Raw genomic sequence first — 21,147 nt, forward strand, 5'->3', positions numbered from 1 at the left:
ACTGGTTCGACAGCTCTTCACTGACGAGTCCCTCATAGAGGAGCTGGACACATATTGAGCTCTTCTTCCAATTTCCACGCCACAACTAATATAAGGCAGCTGTGGGTGATAATTAAACCCAGCGTCGCAGAAGTCGATGCAGTTGAAAGCATATACGATGAAATGTAGACGTTTGAAAAAGGTGAGAGATCGAGGACGAGTGGGAAGACGCCGTCTCCTTTAATGTTAGCAGCACGTCAGGTATGTGGTAAGGCAGTGCAGAATGAAGCCGGGAGATAAGATAAAGCTAAGGAACGAGCCAGATGAGCTTTCTACCCCACTGATCCCCCGTATTAGCATAGATACAGAGTCATCAGCATGGCAGGGAACTGGGAGTTATGGTGGTGACACCTGGGCCGTGACACCTCAACTCATCTCCATAGATATCATCGGGGCCATGCGGATAAATAATACATCAGGCTTATCTAACACGTCTGCCTTGCATGACATTCTGCCGGCACACCACCACCTTAAGTTTTGGTTATCCTTGTGAGAGAGTCATTCCTCATGCTGCTTCGGTCCCCCCCTCCCCCTGAGTAAGACGTTCCTCTGGTGTCAGTGATGGTTTTTTAAATGGTTGTACAGTCGGGATGACGGTCGCTTCGACAGACTGCTCAACATTGATAATCCTGTCGGGCTACTGAGAGTTCACTGTTTACATCCTTGCTTCTTGCGTGCATGAATACACATCTGCCAGAGATGCGGTGCTATCTGGGCTAAGAGGTTATCAGTGGCTTTGCAAAAAAAAAACCTGTTTGAATTTGGGATTGCCCTCTGATTTCAAAGTGCCGGCCCCGTGAAGCAAATCCCCTCCGGCGTGATGGAGTTTATGAATGGTTGCAACATGAATCTATAAAATACTGCTACATGAGCTTGCAGGAACCGTGCAGGTAGCAGCCAGACACCCATTAACGGCAGACGCGCAACATGTTTCCCAACAAGTTGCACTGGAGGCCAGACCTCCGTGAAGGGACAATCTGCATTGTGCAAACATTGCAGCCTTTGTTCCCCCAACAAACACAAGGTGAGGCTCTTTACTGTTTTTTTGTTTAATACGAAAACCTCAACCGCACACAGGAAAATCCATAAACGTTGGAATGATGTCAAAACAACATCGTGAGGTTTGATGCTTTTAATTTTCCACAGCTCAGAGTAGAAAAAACGGCTCCTGCAACATTTCCTGCACCCCCGGTGATTTTTATGACAAATACAACAGCAGCTTAATTATACATGCGACCACCGCTGTAAAAGCTCAACCATTAACTAGCATCCTGTTAACACAGAGGACCTGCCTCGAAAGTGCTGGAGTCGCATTTTAAAATCCTTTCACTAAGCGTCTGTCTGCCGTGGCAGATTGGCACCGTTTAGAGGAGATGTAAAAAAAGGAACGTGGCAGCGAGCGGAGGCCTCTTACACGAGAGCATGAGCAAGACAGCGACCACAGAGGGTAGTTGTTGATGAGCTGTCCTTGATGTAGTGGCTGAAACATCATGAAATTGAATATCATGGAAAGAGATGTGTCTAAAGAGAGAGAAAAAAAACACAGAGACACGGACACTTTCATCGACTCTAACTCCAACCTCCAGCTGCATGGGAGCAGGACAAAAGGTGGCTTCCAGGGGCCGTGATCTGCCGCGGTGTGTCCGGGGAGAACGCTTTGGAGTCTCAAAATAAGAGTGAACTTCCAACCTCTTCCTAGAGAGGCCTTCGGTAAGTTTCAAAGGCTTCCTGGTTTTACGTTACTGGCCAAACACACCCCAGCTGTACACAAAGTGGTCACTCTCAATGAGACCCTATGGAGGCCGAGGGAGATCAGACAGACACCCCGTGACGTAGCCAAACATCCCAGTTAAAAGCACAGAGCGCTGAAGGGATGCCATTGATGTTATTGCTAGCTTTAACAGGTCAGCGTTCACTCCTGGCTAGTGTGATATTACAGACAGTAATTTCATACTTGGGAGCAACGCTTCGAGCCCGGAGGTTTCTACAAAGAGAATTCAAAGTTTGTCACCGTCGTGAAGTAGAGCGGTCATCTGAATATTTCATACTCCGTCCTTTTAATCTACTTTATCCTGAAGACTTCCACATGGGCTTCATAGAACGTGTCAATCTCCTTAGTGATATAAGGTAAAAACCCACAATACACCCCCTAAAGGCAAGCCCATCAAGTAGTATTCACTCAGAGATGTATGGCCCTATGTTAAGCAAATGGGCAGAGAAGTGGTGACCCACTGAATCCATTATTGCTCCCCCTATATCCATTGTTTTAAAGCCGGCCTTATGTGCCCAGAGTGTCTTTAAAGGCATGTTAAGAGAAAGGAGCTTTCTGCCGTGGAATGAACTAACTTAATTATCATAGCAACTGGCAGTGCTCTTTAACATGTCAATGGTACTTGGCCTGCATGCATAATTCTGCTGTGTTATTGTGGTGGCCTCTGTGTTTCTCACTGACAAAACCCCGAACCACAGGCACGAGGGCCTATTGTCATGGGCGCATCCATCTGGATCAAGGCCATTAGAGGATATTTGCACTTCCTCTGTGGCTCCTGGCTCTTTTTTGACATGCGGCAGAAGGAGCAGGCCTCACCCACCAGTGTAGGGCCAATTGAGGTGCAGATTGACCAGAAGGACAGGGAAGGAGGGCAGTCAGCAGGGCAGCGCTCCTGTCAAAACCGGTGATGGACACCCACGAGGGGGCTGCTAGCTAGTTTTCGGAGGTCCTATAGCAATTGATAGGACATGACGCAGGCAGGCGCCCTGGCTTCAGTCTTTTGTCCCCGGGGATGTTGGAGGGTGTATCAGAATGTCAGAGGCTCCTGGCTACAGCACACTTCTCGTGTCAATATGATATACAACTGCCCCCTTGCATGCCCACACATACACCCCCAGGAAGATCGCAGTGGAACGCAGTGTCTCAGAAAACAATTCCTTTTTCTCTTTTTATGTTCAACCTCAATCATGAATAAAACATGACTGTATAGAACCTGTACAGTGCAAACGTGTTTGCATGGAATTTAGAGCACAAACAATCGGAAGACAAACACATAAATGGTTTTCCCTTTGAAGATGTGGAAACATGCTGATGAAGCGCCCAGATAGACCTGATGTGGTTAACACCATAGCATTTACAGAGGCCTTCAGTGTTCTTTCATATGTATGCATGTGTGTGTGTGTGTGTGTGTGTGTACACAGGTGGGGGGTGCGGGGGGGCCATTAATTGTAAAAGCATATATCTCTATACACATATGGAAAAACTGCTTTGAGACACATATCAAATAGAAGCAATTCAGCTCCAACACATAAACACATTAGCTGTCAATCCATATCTCCCCACGTGTAACGTATACGCTTGTCGCTGCGCACGCCGCCTCTCGGAGCTGCGCTGGAATGCTGACAGCACAGAGATATGGATCTTGATTTGATTAAGAGTCAGAGTTGAGGGTCTGGGCGCTGGAGCCAGTGTCGGGGGGGGGGGGGGGGGGGAGAGGCTGTGCAGAGGAGGTGATGTGGAGGGGAAGGGGCAGAGTGTGATGGCAAGGAGGAGGGGGTGGTGGTGGCGGTGGTGGTGGTGGGGTTACCTGTGGCCCTGGCTCCAACTGGGAGTAATTTGGAACAGACTGCTCCCAATGTGTTCATTAGGTTGTGATTGGGGCTGAGCGCAGGTGGGGAGGGCCTGCCCAGCCTGACGCTGAATAGTCCTGATTGTGCCCGGCATAAAACGCCATCTGTTTCAATGAGGGCATGAGGGAGAGAGAGAGAGAGAGAGGGAGAGAGAGAGAGGGAGAGAGAGGGAGGAGGAGGAGGAGGGAGCTACCGGTGAAAAGTCGTGTTTTATGATGTCTGGTCATTTTTATGTTCTAACAAGGGGACACAAATTAAAAAAGGAGAAAAACGAACGCTTGGTGACATTTTAAACTCTTCTCCTAAATTCAAAAATGCAATGAAAAAAAAATCTATTCTAAGTGAAAAACATCATCGTGAAAGTCCATAAAATAAATGGCCAATTGTATTAAAAACACTGCATTGTGAACAAACTTAGCACAGAAACTCAAACGGGTTATTAGTGACCTGTTCTAGACGAGAGGTAAAATGGCGTCCTGCTCCAGACTGCATGGCAGGTTTGAGTCAAGCTGCGAGCAGACAGCTAAACAGACAGGGGGATTGGAGATGGGGCAGTGGAGTTTATTTACGGGCCGCCTGCTTTAAAGCTGGGATGTTTTTGGTTAATCCTGTACTCATACCAAAAGCAGACATCCAAATGTTAATCTAGGTGTTTACACACACATTTACACTGTCTGCCGCGCTGTAGACACAACATTACCCCAAATCACGTTCATAGGTCTTATGAGGATAAAAAAAATGCAGAAGACAAAATTTCCTTTTTACTCAGTCAGCCTCTCTTCTGTCTCGTATTTTTTTTTTTCCTCCCTGCAAGGCCCTGGGAAGAAAAAGGAGAGAGCCGCAGAGAAGAAGGCCACTGTTTGCTGCTCGACTTTTGAAGCGTCTTTATCGGGCTTGGCAGCGTGGTCCTTGCGTGTCCAAGCCTCGTCGTGCTTTTCATCCTTTGTGCTGTCCAAGGTGTGTCCAATGCACTGGCGCTTTGTGCGGGGAGGGAGACGACACATCACATTCTGTCTTCTGTCCCGAGCTGGGGGATGGGGGGGATTTGAGGGAGGGAGGGGGTGTACAACAGCGGGGGGACAAAAAGCAAACTTATAGAAGGCCGAGGGTCTTCAAAGCCGCGATGCACAAAGGCGTATAAAGCGTTACTTCATGCAGAGTTGTGCCAGATGTAATTCCGGGGTTCCTGGAGATAGAGAATCACATGCAATGCCTAGCTCCACCCCTGACACCATGAAAGGGCTGTGGCTAAGAAGCATCAACGGCCAAAGGGGTGGGGGGGGGGGTTGTGGGCACAAAAGTTTGCTCCACTTTGATGCACAATAAACAAGTGAGTAAATCAGTCATCTTAAAGGTCCTGGTAGGAATCACTTGCTTCCTGAGACGGGGTAATTTCGTGTGTGCAATGTAATGTCGGCTTCCTGTGGCCTCCCGCTGAGATGGGACAGGTGCTGAGTGTGCATTGTTAAATATGTTCCAAGGCACAAGCGCTGCCACTGTCAGGTGCATTTGCAAAGAGTGCCGCTCGGTTCAGTGTGTGTGTGCAGGTGGGGTACGTGCACCCGTGTATTTGGCTCACTGACAGTGAACGGCGGTGGGTGTGGAGGAAAGGGTGGTGCCATCACTTTAGGCCTGCAGATGGGGTTCCCACAGGAGGGACACGCCCCGGTGTTTTCCAAGAAGGAGACGGAGGCAAACATGGCGGCAGATCCATCTTTGCATCTTAAAGGTTTCGGCGGATACTTAGCCAGGGAACAGAAACTTCTTCTTGTCTCTTCATGTGTCATGTCCAAAGGCCTCCTGCTAGGGAAGTGGAGCCGCCTCTGAATCCACAAGGTCGAGGCTTAGATGTCTCGCACAGAAGATTTTCCTTTAGCCGGCCTCATTTTAAATGGAACAGAGAAAGCTAAATCACGTAGAGCCTCATCAAGGTGACATAGTGTGAGCACAATAGCATATAAATGTACCTCAGTGGCTCTCATCTTCACAGGATGGGTTTACTCAGGGACCCGTGTTTGTTTTACAGACTCCCCTTCTTGCCTCCGAGGATCAGAATTCAAGTTTGCTTTATATCTTCACTGCGGCGAAAGGGCCGGCGTTTGTTCTACACGAGCGGAATTATCTTGGCTGTTCATGGCGGAATGAAATCTCGCCCGTGATTAGAGTGGAAATGAAGGATCTTGTGTATATCCAAGTGATATTAAATGGCACATGGCAGAGCAGGAGGGCTAAAGCCTCGCCCGGTGCTCCTCTGCATATCAATCGTTAGGTGCTTGCGTGAAATGGAATAATTCCACCGCAGTGTGTTGGACTACAAGAATTATTTCTGATGTACGACCCACATTTTGCATGAAAATCCAGCATTTGACAAAGTATATGAAATAATCCCAAAATTGTTAATTACTAATAAAATGCAGCATCCCAACATGTGACCTCTCCGTACACTGTAGTGGCAATAGATTAAACATTCCATGCAAATATATAGAAAAATTCTGCGTAAACGTGCACCACAGACACACGATACAAATGCGTCGGTGCCGAGGTGTGGGGCAGTCAGTCGGTGACTCATCACTGTAACGCGCGTCCAATTGAAACTTTTGGATTAGCTACCAGCTAGCGTGTATCTCTCCACAGGCCGGCGTCGTCCACAGGTCACAGAACAAAGCACAGGGGCCAGCGAGCAGGAGTCAGGGGTCACAGCATCCCAAGGGTACCTTGAGTCTCATCCCAAAACCTCTAACATCTTTCAAAGACCTCCTGCAGCCCAGGCCCTCATCAGCGAGTGCCCCCAATGGCCCCCTGCATATATCCACGAGCCCACGCTCTTCTCTGGCGAGCGAAGGTGGAAGCCTGAGTGCATCACCTGGAGCCGTGACTACGTGACAAACAGGCTCGCCCCGTCCAGAACCAGCCCGAGACTCGGTGGGGGGGAGGCAATAATGATGCTGAGGGGGCAGACACACACACACACACACACACAAGGGGGCAGTTTTCATTTTCTTCATATTTCACAAAGGCCTTTCGTACATTCTTGTTGAACTCGAAGCCCGGCTGCCGAGAGGTTTCAACCCACGAGAGATAATTACTCACAACCCACACGGCCCCGTTAGCTCGGGTTCATGTACACACTGGCTCAAATTGAAAATGTTCTATATCACCAACGTAACACATAATAAAACATTTCAATGTGCATGGAGGTAATCAGTGATCTTTCTTTGCATTTCTAGCTTTTAACCTTCAACAGTGAGACGAATTTTAGCCAAACTTTATCTACCGGCAGCTCAGCGAAAAACTGGGCCCTGATAAAGCAATAGATCCATCACCATCCCCTGATCCTCCCGATCAGCCATCAATACAAATCAGTGCCGGTTGCAACAGCGGCACCAGCCGGGCCTACACCTGCCACAGTGGAAAAGACCCCGGCCCACTACTTTACACCGGGAGAGGCAGAGGAAAAAAATTAAGATGATCAATGTCTGCGCAGATTATACTTTATCCCAGATGAAGGGTTGAAATAGAACGAGTGCGGTTCAGTCAAACCAGCTGAACGGGTGAGAATTAAGATGTTGTAGCGTGGGATGAGGCAGTTATGCATACATAACATGTTGAGGCTGGGACCCCCTACTGGGGAGAGGCACGACAAAGCCTCTCTAACAGCAATACCTCTGGGACAGCTAATGATTAATTAGCTTGTGTCATTAAGTGAGGCAAATGTCACCCGAGCTTCCTGGGGAAGCTGTCACACCATGTGGAGGCTACTCACAAGTTTCCCCCTCAGGTGCTGGTGAAGGGTGGAGTGGGTGGGTGTGAGGGTGGGCGGGGGGGGGACGGCTCCTGTTGCACAGTTACTAGTCAAATCCTGACATCTAGTGGTCAGATATTAAACTACGTCGAGATGCAGATGCCACAAAAAACCCAGACAAAGATTTAGAAAACTTTTTTTTCTCCTTTTTTGTTTGTCTTGAGCGATGTATCTTTAAAAAAATAAAGAAAAATATGTACTTTAACTTACGCTGAACATTTGTAGCACAGGTCTGCAGCTCAAAGGTTATTCAGATCCACCTTTGGGATTAATCCCTGCTCTCTGATCCCTGAGCGCTAAATTAGGTGAGGTGACCTCTGACCTTTAAATGTCATTCACCTTATTGACCCTGGCACTGGTGTCAAAATAAAAGAGCTGATACTTCCTCAAACACATACTGGCATGAGCTGGATTACGGGCATGCTTGGCCATACTGGCACCTTTTTTACCGCAAGACCTGGCTGCAAACACCGGACGTCTACCTGCTCGCTGTTGTGGTTTGTAAATTCCAAAGACCTGAATTAAATTATAGATAAAAAGCTAATTCTAACATAAAAGCATACGATTTAAAAGGTCTTACCAAAGATGCGAGATGCAGGCTGGCGTTGACGGCTTTCTCGAACAGTATTCCAGACAAGACAGGCTTCTGAAAGGGTCGATTCAAATCAGTTTCATTCTGCCACTTTCTTCATCAGCGACCTCTGGATGTTCACTATGCACACGCTCACTTTTTCTTCCTCTCTCTCCCTCTCCATTTTAAGGATCAGTTGGTGTGAGTCGTGTGCAGATCAGCACTGAATCCTGGCCTGCTGCAAGACCAGACCCAGGACAAGTGAGAAGGCCTCTCTCTGCACCAGGGAGTGGCAGCACAACATGGACACACACACACACACACACACACACACACACACACACACACACACACACACACACACACACACACACACACACACACACACACACATACACACTTCATGTCTCTGTTTATTCAGTGCACACACACACAAACACATTCACACACACACACACACACACACACACAATCTGCCTCACCCTCACATAGACATACGTATACAAAAGCACACCTGTCAGGGACTTTCCACTGCGTGAGCAAAAGCAAAGGAGTCTGGCCCTCCCTCTGTCTCTCTGTATGTGGTATCCCATGTCTGCTATATTAAAGCAAATCCATTCAGTTCCCACTTTCTCATCTGAAATAATGGCATGAGCAATTTTCACATTTAGGCAAAGCAAGGACACATGTGGTCTTTCTCTCTCTCTCTTCTCTCTCTCTTAGTCTCTCTCTGTGTTTAATGAATGGAGTCGGCTCCGGGCCCCCGTGGCTGTGGTCTAATCTGCCTTTGAAGATTTTTCACCATATCCAGATAGCAAAATAAACCTGCAGCTCCACACACAGTTGTTTTTTTTTATCTCAAAACACACCAGTAAATAACACGTCCATTGGTATATCCGTATATGTTTACTCGTGTCTACAAGTGTTTGTGACTTCTGTGTTATTTACCTCCGGGGAAAGGGGCCCGGGGCCCTGCCAGGAGCCTCCTGATTGTGCCAGTTTACTGGTGTGTGACGTTCATTTGAAGGGGGAATCTGTCAAATAGCACGATTGAATTAAAGTGCACTTTGGTCCAGAGTGCTCCCTCTTTGCCACTTTGCACCATAACATGTCTTGTCCTAAAATAATTAGAGTGGGGCCTTGGGTGGTGGAGTGGCCACATCCTCAATGGTCAAAAGGAGGAATGGTGTTGGCTTTGAATGGAAGCCTCCCATCTTAAAAAACACTCTATTTCTTTACACTTGAGGTTTGTTGTCTTTTGTGACTATTATCCCCATTCACCATTTGCTTTCATGCAGCTGTGCCCCTCTTAAAAAAAGTCTTTGTGCCACCACCATGAATACAGGGAATGTGTCCATGGCAGGTAGCCCTTATTGCAAGTTAATCTCCTGAAAGAGCCTCATACAAGTACTTTTAAATTCTCCCCGAGCCACCGAGGGCTCATCATCAATCGAGTACTTCTCCCCTTTGTGGGACTGATGAGTGTGGTGCGCGGCCCGTGACAATGGCTCCAAAGTGTGACAAAGTAATCACCTTCTGTAGAAAACACTAGTAATTACTTCTAAACTGTTTGGGCTTCGGAGACAACTGCCATTGTGCAATAAAATGAAAGGCTCCCTTTGGAGAGCAGTGCCGTGATGGTCGCCCTCAATCTGTTTGTCATCTGTTTGTTTACAGAGATTTTTCTGTGCAGTTGCCCGGCTGCAGCCATGTTTTTATCATATGTGTGTATGTGTGCATGTGGTTTTTTTTGCCTTGTGTGTCCTGATGGCTTCAGGCGCTTCTGTTCCTGTATTCTCGAAGAAAAGAGAGGTATGCATCGACATTCATCGTGCAAACAAAAAGACACTTCGCACCCGACAAGCCATAATGTTAAGAGGAGCCAAATAATTGTTTAATTAAACAATTAAATGTTCCCTCCAGTTCAAAAGAGTTAGTTAATTATGCACATTCCTGCATTCAACCAGACCTCTATTCATCCTGTGTCAGGCTCTAAGAACGTCAGAAGAAAGACTATTTACTGAGCTGCACCAATGAGATAAAGTAGGTTCTGCTGATTCAACAGGGTTTATTTCTCTTATTATGGATGGAAGCACAACTGGAGAACACATCAAGATAGGAAATGATGACAAAAAAGCAAAATAAATGTCCTACTTTCTCAGAATGTCATTTTAGAACTACGTTGGTGCTGAGTAGATGCATACTCTCTGAATAATAATTATTATGAATATATATTATATGAAATGTGATGTTTTTTAGAAATGTATTCAATAGCCTTATTACCTCAATGCATTTATACTGTAAAATGTCATAATAGACATCATCATTTCCAGGAACGATGATATTTTTATTCCCATGAGAGCAACAGTTTCATATTTACCTGTGTAGGTCTGGAGCTGAAAGATTAGCAAAGCAGCTTAGGTAAATTCCTGTTCTCACAATATTACTGACACTGAAAACCACTGCAGCTCTCACAGATTAAGGAGCATGAAGTTCAGGGACTTTACTGAGAAGTTTTGATTTGCTGGAAACTTTATATTCTACAAACAAATATAATATAATACATACTAGATCAACGACACAAAATACAAGGGATTGCATTTCTTTATATAAATATCTTTATTTACATAAATATATTTTGATGCTTATACATATATATATATATACATGTTTGTATGTGCACAGAGATGAAAATTATCTTTCTTGGGGGTAAAATTCTTGTGTGTAATTATCAGATAAATTAGGCCTATATTCCAGCATAGACTCCTCTGCAGAGCTGTTTAATTTACTGCTGACAAAACATGTGTTGAGGAAAATGGTTGAAATAAATTTTGACTGCGAAATGTCATGAAAACAAGAAAATGTTCTAAGGTCATACAGCTTTAATATCCTTGTCACCCCTAAATTATCAAATATCAAGCCTTTGTTAATTTCATATATTGCATTATGGCCACACTTTTTTAGATTAGATAGATTTCCCTCTCTGTAATATTGTAAGTTTTATGTTTTATACTTTTGAAGAATCACTCACCAGTTACATCAATTGGATTGGATTTGGCTGCAACACTATTTACCCCTGAAACTCCAATAGCTTTTTGTGGACTCAACACTTCACCCACCCCTCCATCAGCATAGTGGCAGTTAATGAGTGCATTTTCATTTTTGGGTGAAAAATCCCTTTAAGTGAACTGAGCTGCGGGCAGCACAGCAACAATGGCTGATCCTCCTGCATATACAGATAGTTAAGTTCCCTCTCACCTGCATTAGAGTTATCTGGACGCCCAGCAGAAGTTTTACTGACTCAACATGCCCACAGCTGCATCGCTGGCAGACCTGACGAAAGGAGCGTGACAGTTAGTGCTTGTGGTGATGAATGAGAATCCCCTCCTCCCCCCCTCACGATAGTCCTCATCAAACCCCTCTGAACTGCCTGTGTCTCGTTTTAGCCAGCAGAGGGCAGCAGCATCAAAACAAACCAAACAGTGGAGATAGAAATCAAACATGACGGATTAAGTTTGCTCATCAATCAATCAAACTTTACTTGTACGTCGCAGCATATGTAAATGTAATGTGGCAGGGTGGGCCACATTAATCAGACTTTGTTAAGATGCTTTCATGTGTCTCTAAAAACTTCCTATTTTGAAATGTGTGCAGTTTTTGTTCTGGCTGCTGTCACATAAAAAAGAAAAAAATTCTAATTGGTCTCTCTTAACAATATATAATGAGTGTTTTAGATCTCTGCCACCACACTGTCTCTTTTAGACTTTAGTGTTTTTTATTTATTCTGATCTTGAGTCAGAGTATGCAAATGCAAACAAGTGTTGCCTGCGATATATTCTTGGAAAAACCTTGTGGTGACCATCTCTCTATGTTAACACCCTGTTCTCAGTAACTCAGTCTCAAAGCCTTCTGAGTAAAACCACTCGAGCAGTGATTCATTGTGCCAAACTAAACACCTTTGGAGTTTTTTATAACAACTGAAGGCTAAAACAAGTTCTCTTTCCTGTTTGGAAGGGGAAGGTGAGGTGAGCGGTGCTCAGCTGCAAACTGCAACTTCACCACACCCTAAATTCTACACACTGGACCCGTATTGTTCTCTGCTGCCTTTGATTCTGAGCAGTAGGAAATATGTGTCAGAAACTGTGTCAGGTGGTTACATCAGCATGTTCTGTATTTCTTCAAGTGGCCAGAAATCGCCCGGAGCTACATTTTCATAACAAGCCAGCAAACAACTGCCTATAAATGTAAAAGTCTGTATTGTTATAGCAGATCTTCTAATCCTGATGACTACTCAAAACACTTGTGCAGCACTTTTTACATCAAACTCAGAGTCACTAGGGGCCATTTTGAGGTAAATATCTTGCCCAAGGACACTTCAGCAGGGGGAGTAAAGGAGATCAGGGATCAGACCGCTGACCCTCTGTTTAGTGGACAGCCCACTCTATCCTCCTGAGCCACAAGCGCCCCATATTGTCAACTATGACATCATTTCATTTGGAGTGTGTTTTGTTAGGAATTCAATATTTTAGCTGTTGTGTGGGTCTGACTGTACTATTTGCAATAAAGGCAGGAGGGGGGGGGCCTTGAGCTGGTTGGGCTGATATAAGGCCTTTATACAAATTATTTATAAATAACCCTTGCTGCATAGTGTTAATAATGAATCTTATAATTGTTCTGAATTCTAACTTTTGGTATTAAACCATTATTCCCTTAGATTCATTCACATCACATATATTTCATGCAGCTGTCTGATAAATTCTGCAGGTCGGGCACAGTGACTTTGTTGACATTGTTTTGTTTCGTTGGTTTGGTTTCGAGGATCCTAATGTTTACATCAACAGGACATTGTTTGGATATAGCAGGAACATCATATTCCTTTCTCAAATGGCCCACATGGCATCAGCTGTGTCAAGGCCTTTCATGAAGAGAAGACTTTGCTTAGCAACTATCAGAGTAGTACTAGCGTCATGGAGAGCGGCTTCTTGTCACTTCCTGGATTCCTTGACAAGAGGCGGGGGACTACAGCTGTGGACCAATAAGGGAGAACCAAATTGATTTGCGGTCACTCCCCTTCAATCTTTCATAACCAATCATATTAAATCTACTGTTATAATTATATCAACCCCTTTTGTTTGGGGCCATTATTAACTACCTATTGCTAACTGATTTAGCCTAGGCTGTGATAATTGTCCATAGCTATGTTGTTCAACTTTCATTGCATCTCAATAAATACTTAAATTGGACCAGTCCGGCTCATCTCTTATTTAGGATAAACCAACACGCCTGACAGTTTCTGGCAGCTTGACGAAAGTACTTTCGAGCATTTGCACAGTTTTTAGCTCTAGTTTGTTCTCCACCATCTCCCACTGATGTGTTCTCAGCAGTGTTGTGCATGAACGAACGCAAAAGAACGCGTTCATGAACACGTTCACTTTTATGAGAACGATGAACTGAACGCAACTCAATGAGAAATAATTAATTTGAACGGTGAACACGTTCATATTGTAGCGTCCACGCGTATAGACGACAGGAAACTTCTCTCTTTACGTGTAACTTTATTAAAGTCCAGCGAACACGACACACTTCTTGTTTGTAACTCTGACACTCCTATCATCATCCACCACTGTGTTCTTCACTCCCCTTCCTCATTCACCCTTGATACGCCAACTCATCAGCCAATGAGAGCCTAACATCCCACAAAACCCTACAGCCATTGGCTTAGAACTGTCACGTGCCCAACCCTACCTGTTCACTGACCCTCAGGACATTTCAATACTTTCTCCTCAGGAGAGACGCTGTCTAAATCGAATGCTTGCACCATGTCATTGTTCAGTACCCGTAAAATGTCCGGGATGTAGCCTAACCTACACCAACTAACTCGACTGGTCAAGGCCGGCCCTGGCAATGTTGGCGCCCTAGGCGAGATTTCAAATTGGCGCCCCCCCAACATACACACGCAAACTGTCATGCATCCCCAATAACTTTTTGACTGTAAACAGATGCACAAACAGGCAGACAAATTTGTAAGCTATAAAAAACAATAAAAATATATAAAATAAAATATCAAAAGATTCCTGTACTGATAGCATATCATGTCATGTCGACACAAATAAACATTAATGATGTCCACAATCGAGGTGATTGGTCTTTCTTCTCCTCCTCTACTTTGCGGTTTAATCTTTTTTTCTTTTTTTTATTCATCTTTGACTCTAATCAAAGTCTGTGCGAGCCGCCGCCTGACTGTAAACAGGAAGCCATCCAGGATGATGTTTTAAATAGGTTCATCTCTGATCCATGAAGCTTCCTTCTACCAAGTTGTGTGGTTATTGGTCCAGTAGTTTATTACATAAAGTGCGCACTAGGCTTTCTGATCTGTAGTTTACAAAAATAAACAACAACAACTTTAGCTGGTGTAATCTTGTGTCAGTCCTCCAGTCTCTAATTGAAACATCAACAATTTTTTATTTTTTTATATTCGACAAGGGATCTTTGATTTCAATGTTTCATTTCAGAATGAAGAGGAAGACGTGTGTGCTGGAAGACACTGTGAAGATGCCAGTTTATGGAATATAAACAGCCAGAGAATAAAATTCACAACAGAAGTTCTCCAAGTTTGAAAAAGGAAACTGCTGCACGCCTGTGTCAGAACGGCAGGGTTCTCGTTTAAATGAATCCATGACTTGATTACATCTGTTGTTGTCTTTCTCGTCATCACATTGTCAACAGCAAGAATATAAGATGCTTATTTATGCCGCTGTAATCTGGAAGAAAGAATTTACAAAGCCACATCAATAATGTACCGACAAATAAACTAAAATGAAAACAAAGAGAATCAGAGAGAGACCGAGCTTTTGTCTGTGAGCTTGCAGAAAGAGCCCTTGCTGTGGACTGTGGGTTTGTTCTTGTCGACCCGTAGGTGTCGGTGAGTGACAGCGAGCCAGGGACAAGCTGAATGACAGAGCTACAGATGGAGAGCTGGACACCTGAGGCCATATTGAACTCTCATACTGCATTAGCAGTGTGATGATAATGATCCCATGAGGCGGCAGGGCCTTCCTTTGAATCACGGTCCATTCAACACGAGAACGGGGGGGAACGTCTCCCCGCCCCCTGTGCGGTCACCAGCATTTCATTTGCAATCTAAATCTGAAAAACACCGTGCTGGAGAGTCGCATCAAAGAGCTTTTTGATAGCCGGGACCGAGCAAAGGCTTGAAATAAAATGGCTAATTACGAGTGCTGATGAGTGGGCCATGTAAGCTATACACACTAATTGGATTGTGCAATGCAGTGCTGCTTTTGTTTTCTGTGCATTAATGAAGTCTTTTCTCTGAAATGTTGAAGAACACTTTTGTGTTTTCCTGGGTTTAAAATGGTGGCCTATATAAACATATAATTTATACAAACACTCATATAGGAGATAATTCAACTCCATGGTTACATTTAGGGTTTGATTAAAAAAAAACAACAGCAACCCTGAACCACCAGAAGCACATTGGGTTTTCTGTTTATCTATTCAGCCTGTGTTTTCAGCTTCATAATGAAGAATATAGGAGTTGTAATAATGGAATATTTACAGCTTTTGTCATCTGTAAAAGAAGGTATGTGAAAGATAAAGTTAATATCTTGGATCGAGCAAAGAAACCCTACTTGCCCGATGCAAACTCAAAGTAAAACATCAGTTTGATCAAGGGCAGATAAAACTGATGATTATGAAATGTCCTTTAACAAGCAAAGGAGAAATATGATTTCAAAAATTCTATAATTGAATTTTAAACTTCAGCTTGCTTGTTTTACATGGGTCATATAATTAACATTAGCATCCAGCCATAGTCCGATTTATTCAGTTTCATAACCATTAAGGGTTTTGGTTGGGTGCAGTAGGCTGGATAATCCAAAATGACCAATAGCCTACGTCCAGTTTCATCAGAATTTAAAACAAGTTTCTATGTGACGTAGAGATCTGTAGTGTATCAAAGGCAGACTGTAGATTTGGTCAGATCCGGAGAAGAGCCAATGATGTACAAAAGTTATTTTAGCCCATGTCACCATTTTGGGTGAGAGATGATATTATTATTTGGTATATGGTAAATAAAAGAGGACCAAGAATGGATCCCTGTGGTGCACCCATGCTAATGCTAGGGGGACTTGACTTGGAGATTGCTGGAGATGACGGGCTCTCCTGAGCTCTACCTGAGAGGAAGTCATTGAACCATTTAATTGAAACACTCAATCCTTGAATTTAGAGCATGTTATTGTTTAAAACCCTGGTGTTGTATGTGTTTCAGACTGGGGCAAGGTATTGGAAAGGCTCAAGCGACTGAAATATGAAAACACTATGAATCCAAACCTTCTGCTTGAGATGATGATGTTGATTTCTGATTCTTATTTAACTCTGGCCATTCCGTTATGTGAAGATGACTGATTGAATAACTAATCAAGGAGACCTGTGACCTTAACCAAGATCCCATTTGGCTAAATCGAAATTAGGCTATTAATTATGGGGAGGGGGGTAAAAAAAATTTAAAAAAATGAAAGAATCCAATTGAGGAATGAATGCTTTTAAATGTCCACTATAGAAAATGATCAAATTGACCCATTGTAATATGTGGATAGTGTTTTGTACATTCGGTTCCAAGTGTGAGTGGGTTCGTGAGACGCACGTTCACAACAAAGCAGGAGAGGGGCTGGTGAAGCAGGAGGTGGAGGGGGAGACAGGAGACATCGGTGCAGGTGTCCTTGGCTTTATTTCCCCGCTGACAGCTCCGAGACAGGAGCCGCAAGGAGCCTAAGACGGAATGAAAGCTGATGAAATAATAAACGTCTGATCTGCCGAGAAAGAGCAGCGGAGGGAGGAAGGATGCGCTCGTCTGGATGAGAGACCCCCGCTGGGTGAAGACGCGCAGCGGAGGCTACGTGTTAGCTGAGCCGTGAAAAAAAAAAAAAAGCTCCGAGGATGAGGTGGAGGAAAATGATCACATCACCAGCGATCACCGTTTCACACGCATCCCGCTCGGATTAGAAATCTGCATCTGTCTGGACATCCCGAGCTCGGTGCTGATCGGCTGCCTCCACCTTCCAGGTTTTCCTCCGACAGATGTGGGCTGCATCAGGGACGGAGGCCTGCTCGGGATACATCGCGATGAGCAGCATTGATCGTCTCCAGCATCAAGGGCGACTCCTGGATGAGTCTGCTGCACCGTTTCCACACGTTATGGACGCCTGTGCCATCTTCAGGTGAGATGCAGCCGATGTGAGCGGAGCAGCGTTACTGCAAACCCGACCCAAGCTGCTCTTCTGCTCCATCACGATGATGGGACTAACCTGACTCTGCTGGATGTCACTCCCTGGCACTGCTGCGAGTATGGGCACAAATATCACCGAGGTTCCCTGGGAGCCTGCTTTCGCCCCTGATTCCGCCCAGTACCCGGTGTGGTCCACCACGGCCGGCTGCGTGGTGAAGATGGTGCTCATATCATTCATTGTGTGTGTGTCCTTGTTCGGGAACGTGGTGGTGCTGCTGGTGTTCCAGAGGAAGCCTCAGCTCCTTCACGTGGCCAACCGCTTCGTCCTCAACCTCCTGCTGGCTGACCTGCTCCAGACTATATTGGTCATGCCCTTCGCCATGGCGGCCACCGTGCCAGGTGTGTGGCCCCTGGATGTGCGACTGTGCCAGGCCCTGGTGGTGCTCATGCACCTTTTCGCATTCGCCGGGGTCAACACCATCATAGTGGTGTCTGTGGATCGCTACCTGGCCATCATCCACCCTCTGTCCTACCCCACCCGCATGACCCCTCACCTGGGCACCAACCTGATCATCTGCACCTGGGTGCTCAGCTTCCTGCAGAGCACGCCGCCTCTGTACGGCTGGGGGGCCATCGACTTTGACCGACACCACAACATGTGCTCGGTGGTGTGGTCCTCCAGCCTGACCTACTCTGCCGTGGTGTCAGCCTTCTCTTTCTGGCTGCCCGTGCTCATCATGCTGGGATGTTACTGGATGGTGTTCAGGGCAGCTCGGAGGCAGAACGCTCTCGTGCACCCCATACAAAAGCAGTCCTACACCCAGCCAGCGCCGCAGGACTCCCAGGGTCCCGGCAGTCCACAACGGCAGCCCCAAGCCCAGCCGGCAAGTTCACCGGAGGGCCCCTACGTAGCCAGAGGATGCCCTGTTCGGGTCAGGCACAGACGCTTCCACTACCACTGCAAGGCCGCTCGGGTAGTGTTTGTGATTATGGCCTCATACATCCTCAGCATGGGGCCTTACAGCATACTGAACACAATATCTATGAGCACCAGAGCGCCTGTGCCCCCCTGGCTGTCCTCTGTTGCGCTGGTGCTCTTTTTCTTACAGTGCTGCCTGCACCCGTACATTTACGGCTACATGCACCGCAGTGTGAGGAAGGAGTTCCTGGCCCTGCTCTGCGGGTCCTTCTGCAAGCAGGGCCGTCCCAGCCAGAGCTCGGCTGTGGAGAGCTGCTTCACCACCACAGAGGGACGCTCGGGCGCCCACCCTCACCTGCCCAGCCTGGCCGCTCGGGTCCTCCCTCTGAGGACCTGGGAGGAATGCACGACCTCCTCCACCCCCACTTTCGAGAGGAAGTCGAGGGACAGCCGCAAAGACACGGCTTCCACCAGCATCAGCTCGGAGAGGGAGCTCACGGTCCACAGCAAACAAAGCACATGAGCGGCCTTGATAATTTGGATCTATGTCCTCATACAACAGGGTTATTCATTAAGACGTTACTGGCATTAGGAACAACAACTTGACAATGTTTTTCTTTTCTAACTTGATGTCAGCTGTATGTAATGGGGGGGTAAATTGACCATGTAAAAGAAATCTCGGTCAAATGTTGAGAAACATGTTTTATGTTTTGTCTCATTAGTTTAAACGTGTGCAGTTGTTATACAACAGCTACACAGTAAAACCAGAAACAACATTTAATTTGTATTTTAAAGTCTTTACAAGTCACTTATTAATACCATTAGGGTTTTTGATCTGCTGTGATATAGAAAATATCCCATTGGATTAAAATGCTGTGTGATCACTTTGCTTTGATAAGGGGTTAATAGAAGTCTCTGATAACGTATTGATCTGCAGTGTCTACGCAGCTACTCTGTGTGTGTGTGTGTTGTGTTTGGAGTCAGAGGATGTACTGTGTACCTTGTGTTGGGGCGAGCGACGTCGCCTGCCACACAAATGAACTCAGGATCTGTTTTTGGAAAAACTTCGTGGTGCCCTTCTCTGTTCTTGAGCAAGTGGAACATGTGCGTGTTTACGTCCTTGTGTCTGTAACTCTTCTTAGTCTCAAGGCGCCTTTTGAGGAAATGAGTAGATCAGTGATGCATTGTGCCTGTTCAAACACACAAGGGTTGGTGGATTACTCTCCTTGATGGGATGGACAAACAAAACCAGTTTGACTTAACCTCTGTGTTTCCTTTAATTCTAGTTCAAATGAGATGGGACTTTTTAATATCGGTCCGGAGACTCTGTATTTTCTGCCTTTTGTGATGTCGGCCTTTCTTTGAGGAAGTACAGTGTTATTGTTGAATCAGTGCAGTGCATAGAGAACAGGGTATAGACTCCAGTGGACCAGTTATTTAATGTAGGCCGCATTGTATATATATATATATATATATATATATAAACCAGTGGCGTATATATATAAGAGTTTTCTTATGTTCCTCTGAACACATGTATATTTGTAAAAATCCCTCCTAATAGTACCTGCCCTCTCACAGCCAGAGAGGATGAATACCTGCCATGACTCATCTCATAGAAAGGCGAATCCCTGAGTTGATTGTAGATGATGTATCGCCAAAGGATTTCACAGTTACACGACCACATTATGTGCATTATTTTAAAAAGTGTGTCCGGTTCTGTGGTCAAGTTTTTATAACTTTTAAATGAATGTTTTATTATTAGGATCATGATTGATATATTGTACTTGACTGGACTACCATAGATTTGAGCCTGGAGTCATTCAACAGTATTATAGCTGACAATCAAGCTTGTACAGCAGGTCTGACACGTTTCTCGGTGCAAGACAAAGAGTGACACTACAGTGTGTGGAACAGTTTATCATCAAATAAGAGAGTAGTGATGTTTTTAAAGTGCTTTAAAACGACATATTTTTGTGATTTATATCGTGCTTTTGCATTATTTCAGGTTTTCATCGATCAACATCACAAGTTGTCTGTTGTTTAATAAAAGTGAATTATATGTATTATGTGTCTAAGTGTTGTATTCAACTCAATATACCAACTAGTCCTAGGTGTGCATGTGAGGGTGTCAGGTTGTTGTTGTCCCCACAAACAAAATCCTGACTTAAGCTATCAGCAGGATCTGTGGAGTGAGGGCTGGTCGAGTCACCAGGCAAAGCATCCACATTAAATTAAGTGAGGTTCATTTTAGATTTTGAATTAAAAATAGCATGATACGAGCTGCACTTTTCAAATGTTCGCCACAAAGGGCACTATAGGTTTTTAGAGGTGTTTTTCGTATTTGTACTAAACTTTCTTTTTATTAGTTGTTATTTTGTTGCTCTGCTACATACCATCATTTTTTAAATTAAATTTGAGTTGAAGTTCATCGGTTTTAAAAGTCAACTCGACAACAACTTCATGAACATTTAAATGGAAATATGAATCTTCAAAGCTACTTGTCTTATGTCACTACTAACATATCCTATTACCTCATACATATAGAGTAAGGGACGTGGTAACGAGTGTATAAAATGATCATATATGTCACTAGTGGCTCAAAAAAGAACATGGTCTTCACTTTGAATTGACTGCATTTATTTGTAAAAATGTTACCACCTGGGTGATGACTCCACGCTGCTCAAAGCAAAAGGCAGCAGGGTTTTACGTATAGTTACAGTTCAGCAAACTGCTTATTAATATCTAAAAGGGTGCATCTGTACTGAATCAGTAAATGAACGGACTGCATGACGATTTCACTGGGGGAGAATCTCTCCTGAGAATCTTAACGTGCAACACACTGTAACTGCAGCATATTCTTCAATGATACACGTGTGCTTCTTAGACGAGTGTGACCTTTGCTACTATGCAAACTTGAGCACAGCAATCAAATACAAGAGAATAGACATGTG

At 44.9% G+C, this 21,147-nt stretch overlaps 1 protein-coding gene across 1 annotated transcript; it reads left to right on the forward strand.

Annotated features, from left to right (window-relative positions):
• Positions 1 to 17,396: 17,396 nt before the first annotated feature.
• On the forward strand, positions 17,397 to 18,719 carry gpr101 (G protein-coupled receptor 101). Its single transcript, XM_053429345.1, has one exon. It carries the CDS (start codon positions 17,397 to 17,399, stop codon positions 18,717 to 18,719), a length of 1,323 nt encoding a protein of 440 aa, XP_053285320.1.
• Positions 18,720 to 21,147: the final 2,428 nt, after the last annotated feature.

This window comes from Pleuronectes platessa, chromosome 8, assembly GCF_947347685.1.
Source record: "Pleuronectes platessa chromosome 8, fPlePla1.1, whole genome shotgun sequence".
In the NCBI taxonomy this organism is placed as follows: Eukaryota; Metazoa; Chordata; class Actinopteri; order Pleuronectiformes; family Pleuronectidae; genus Pleuronectes; species Pleuronectes platessa.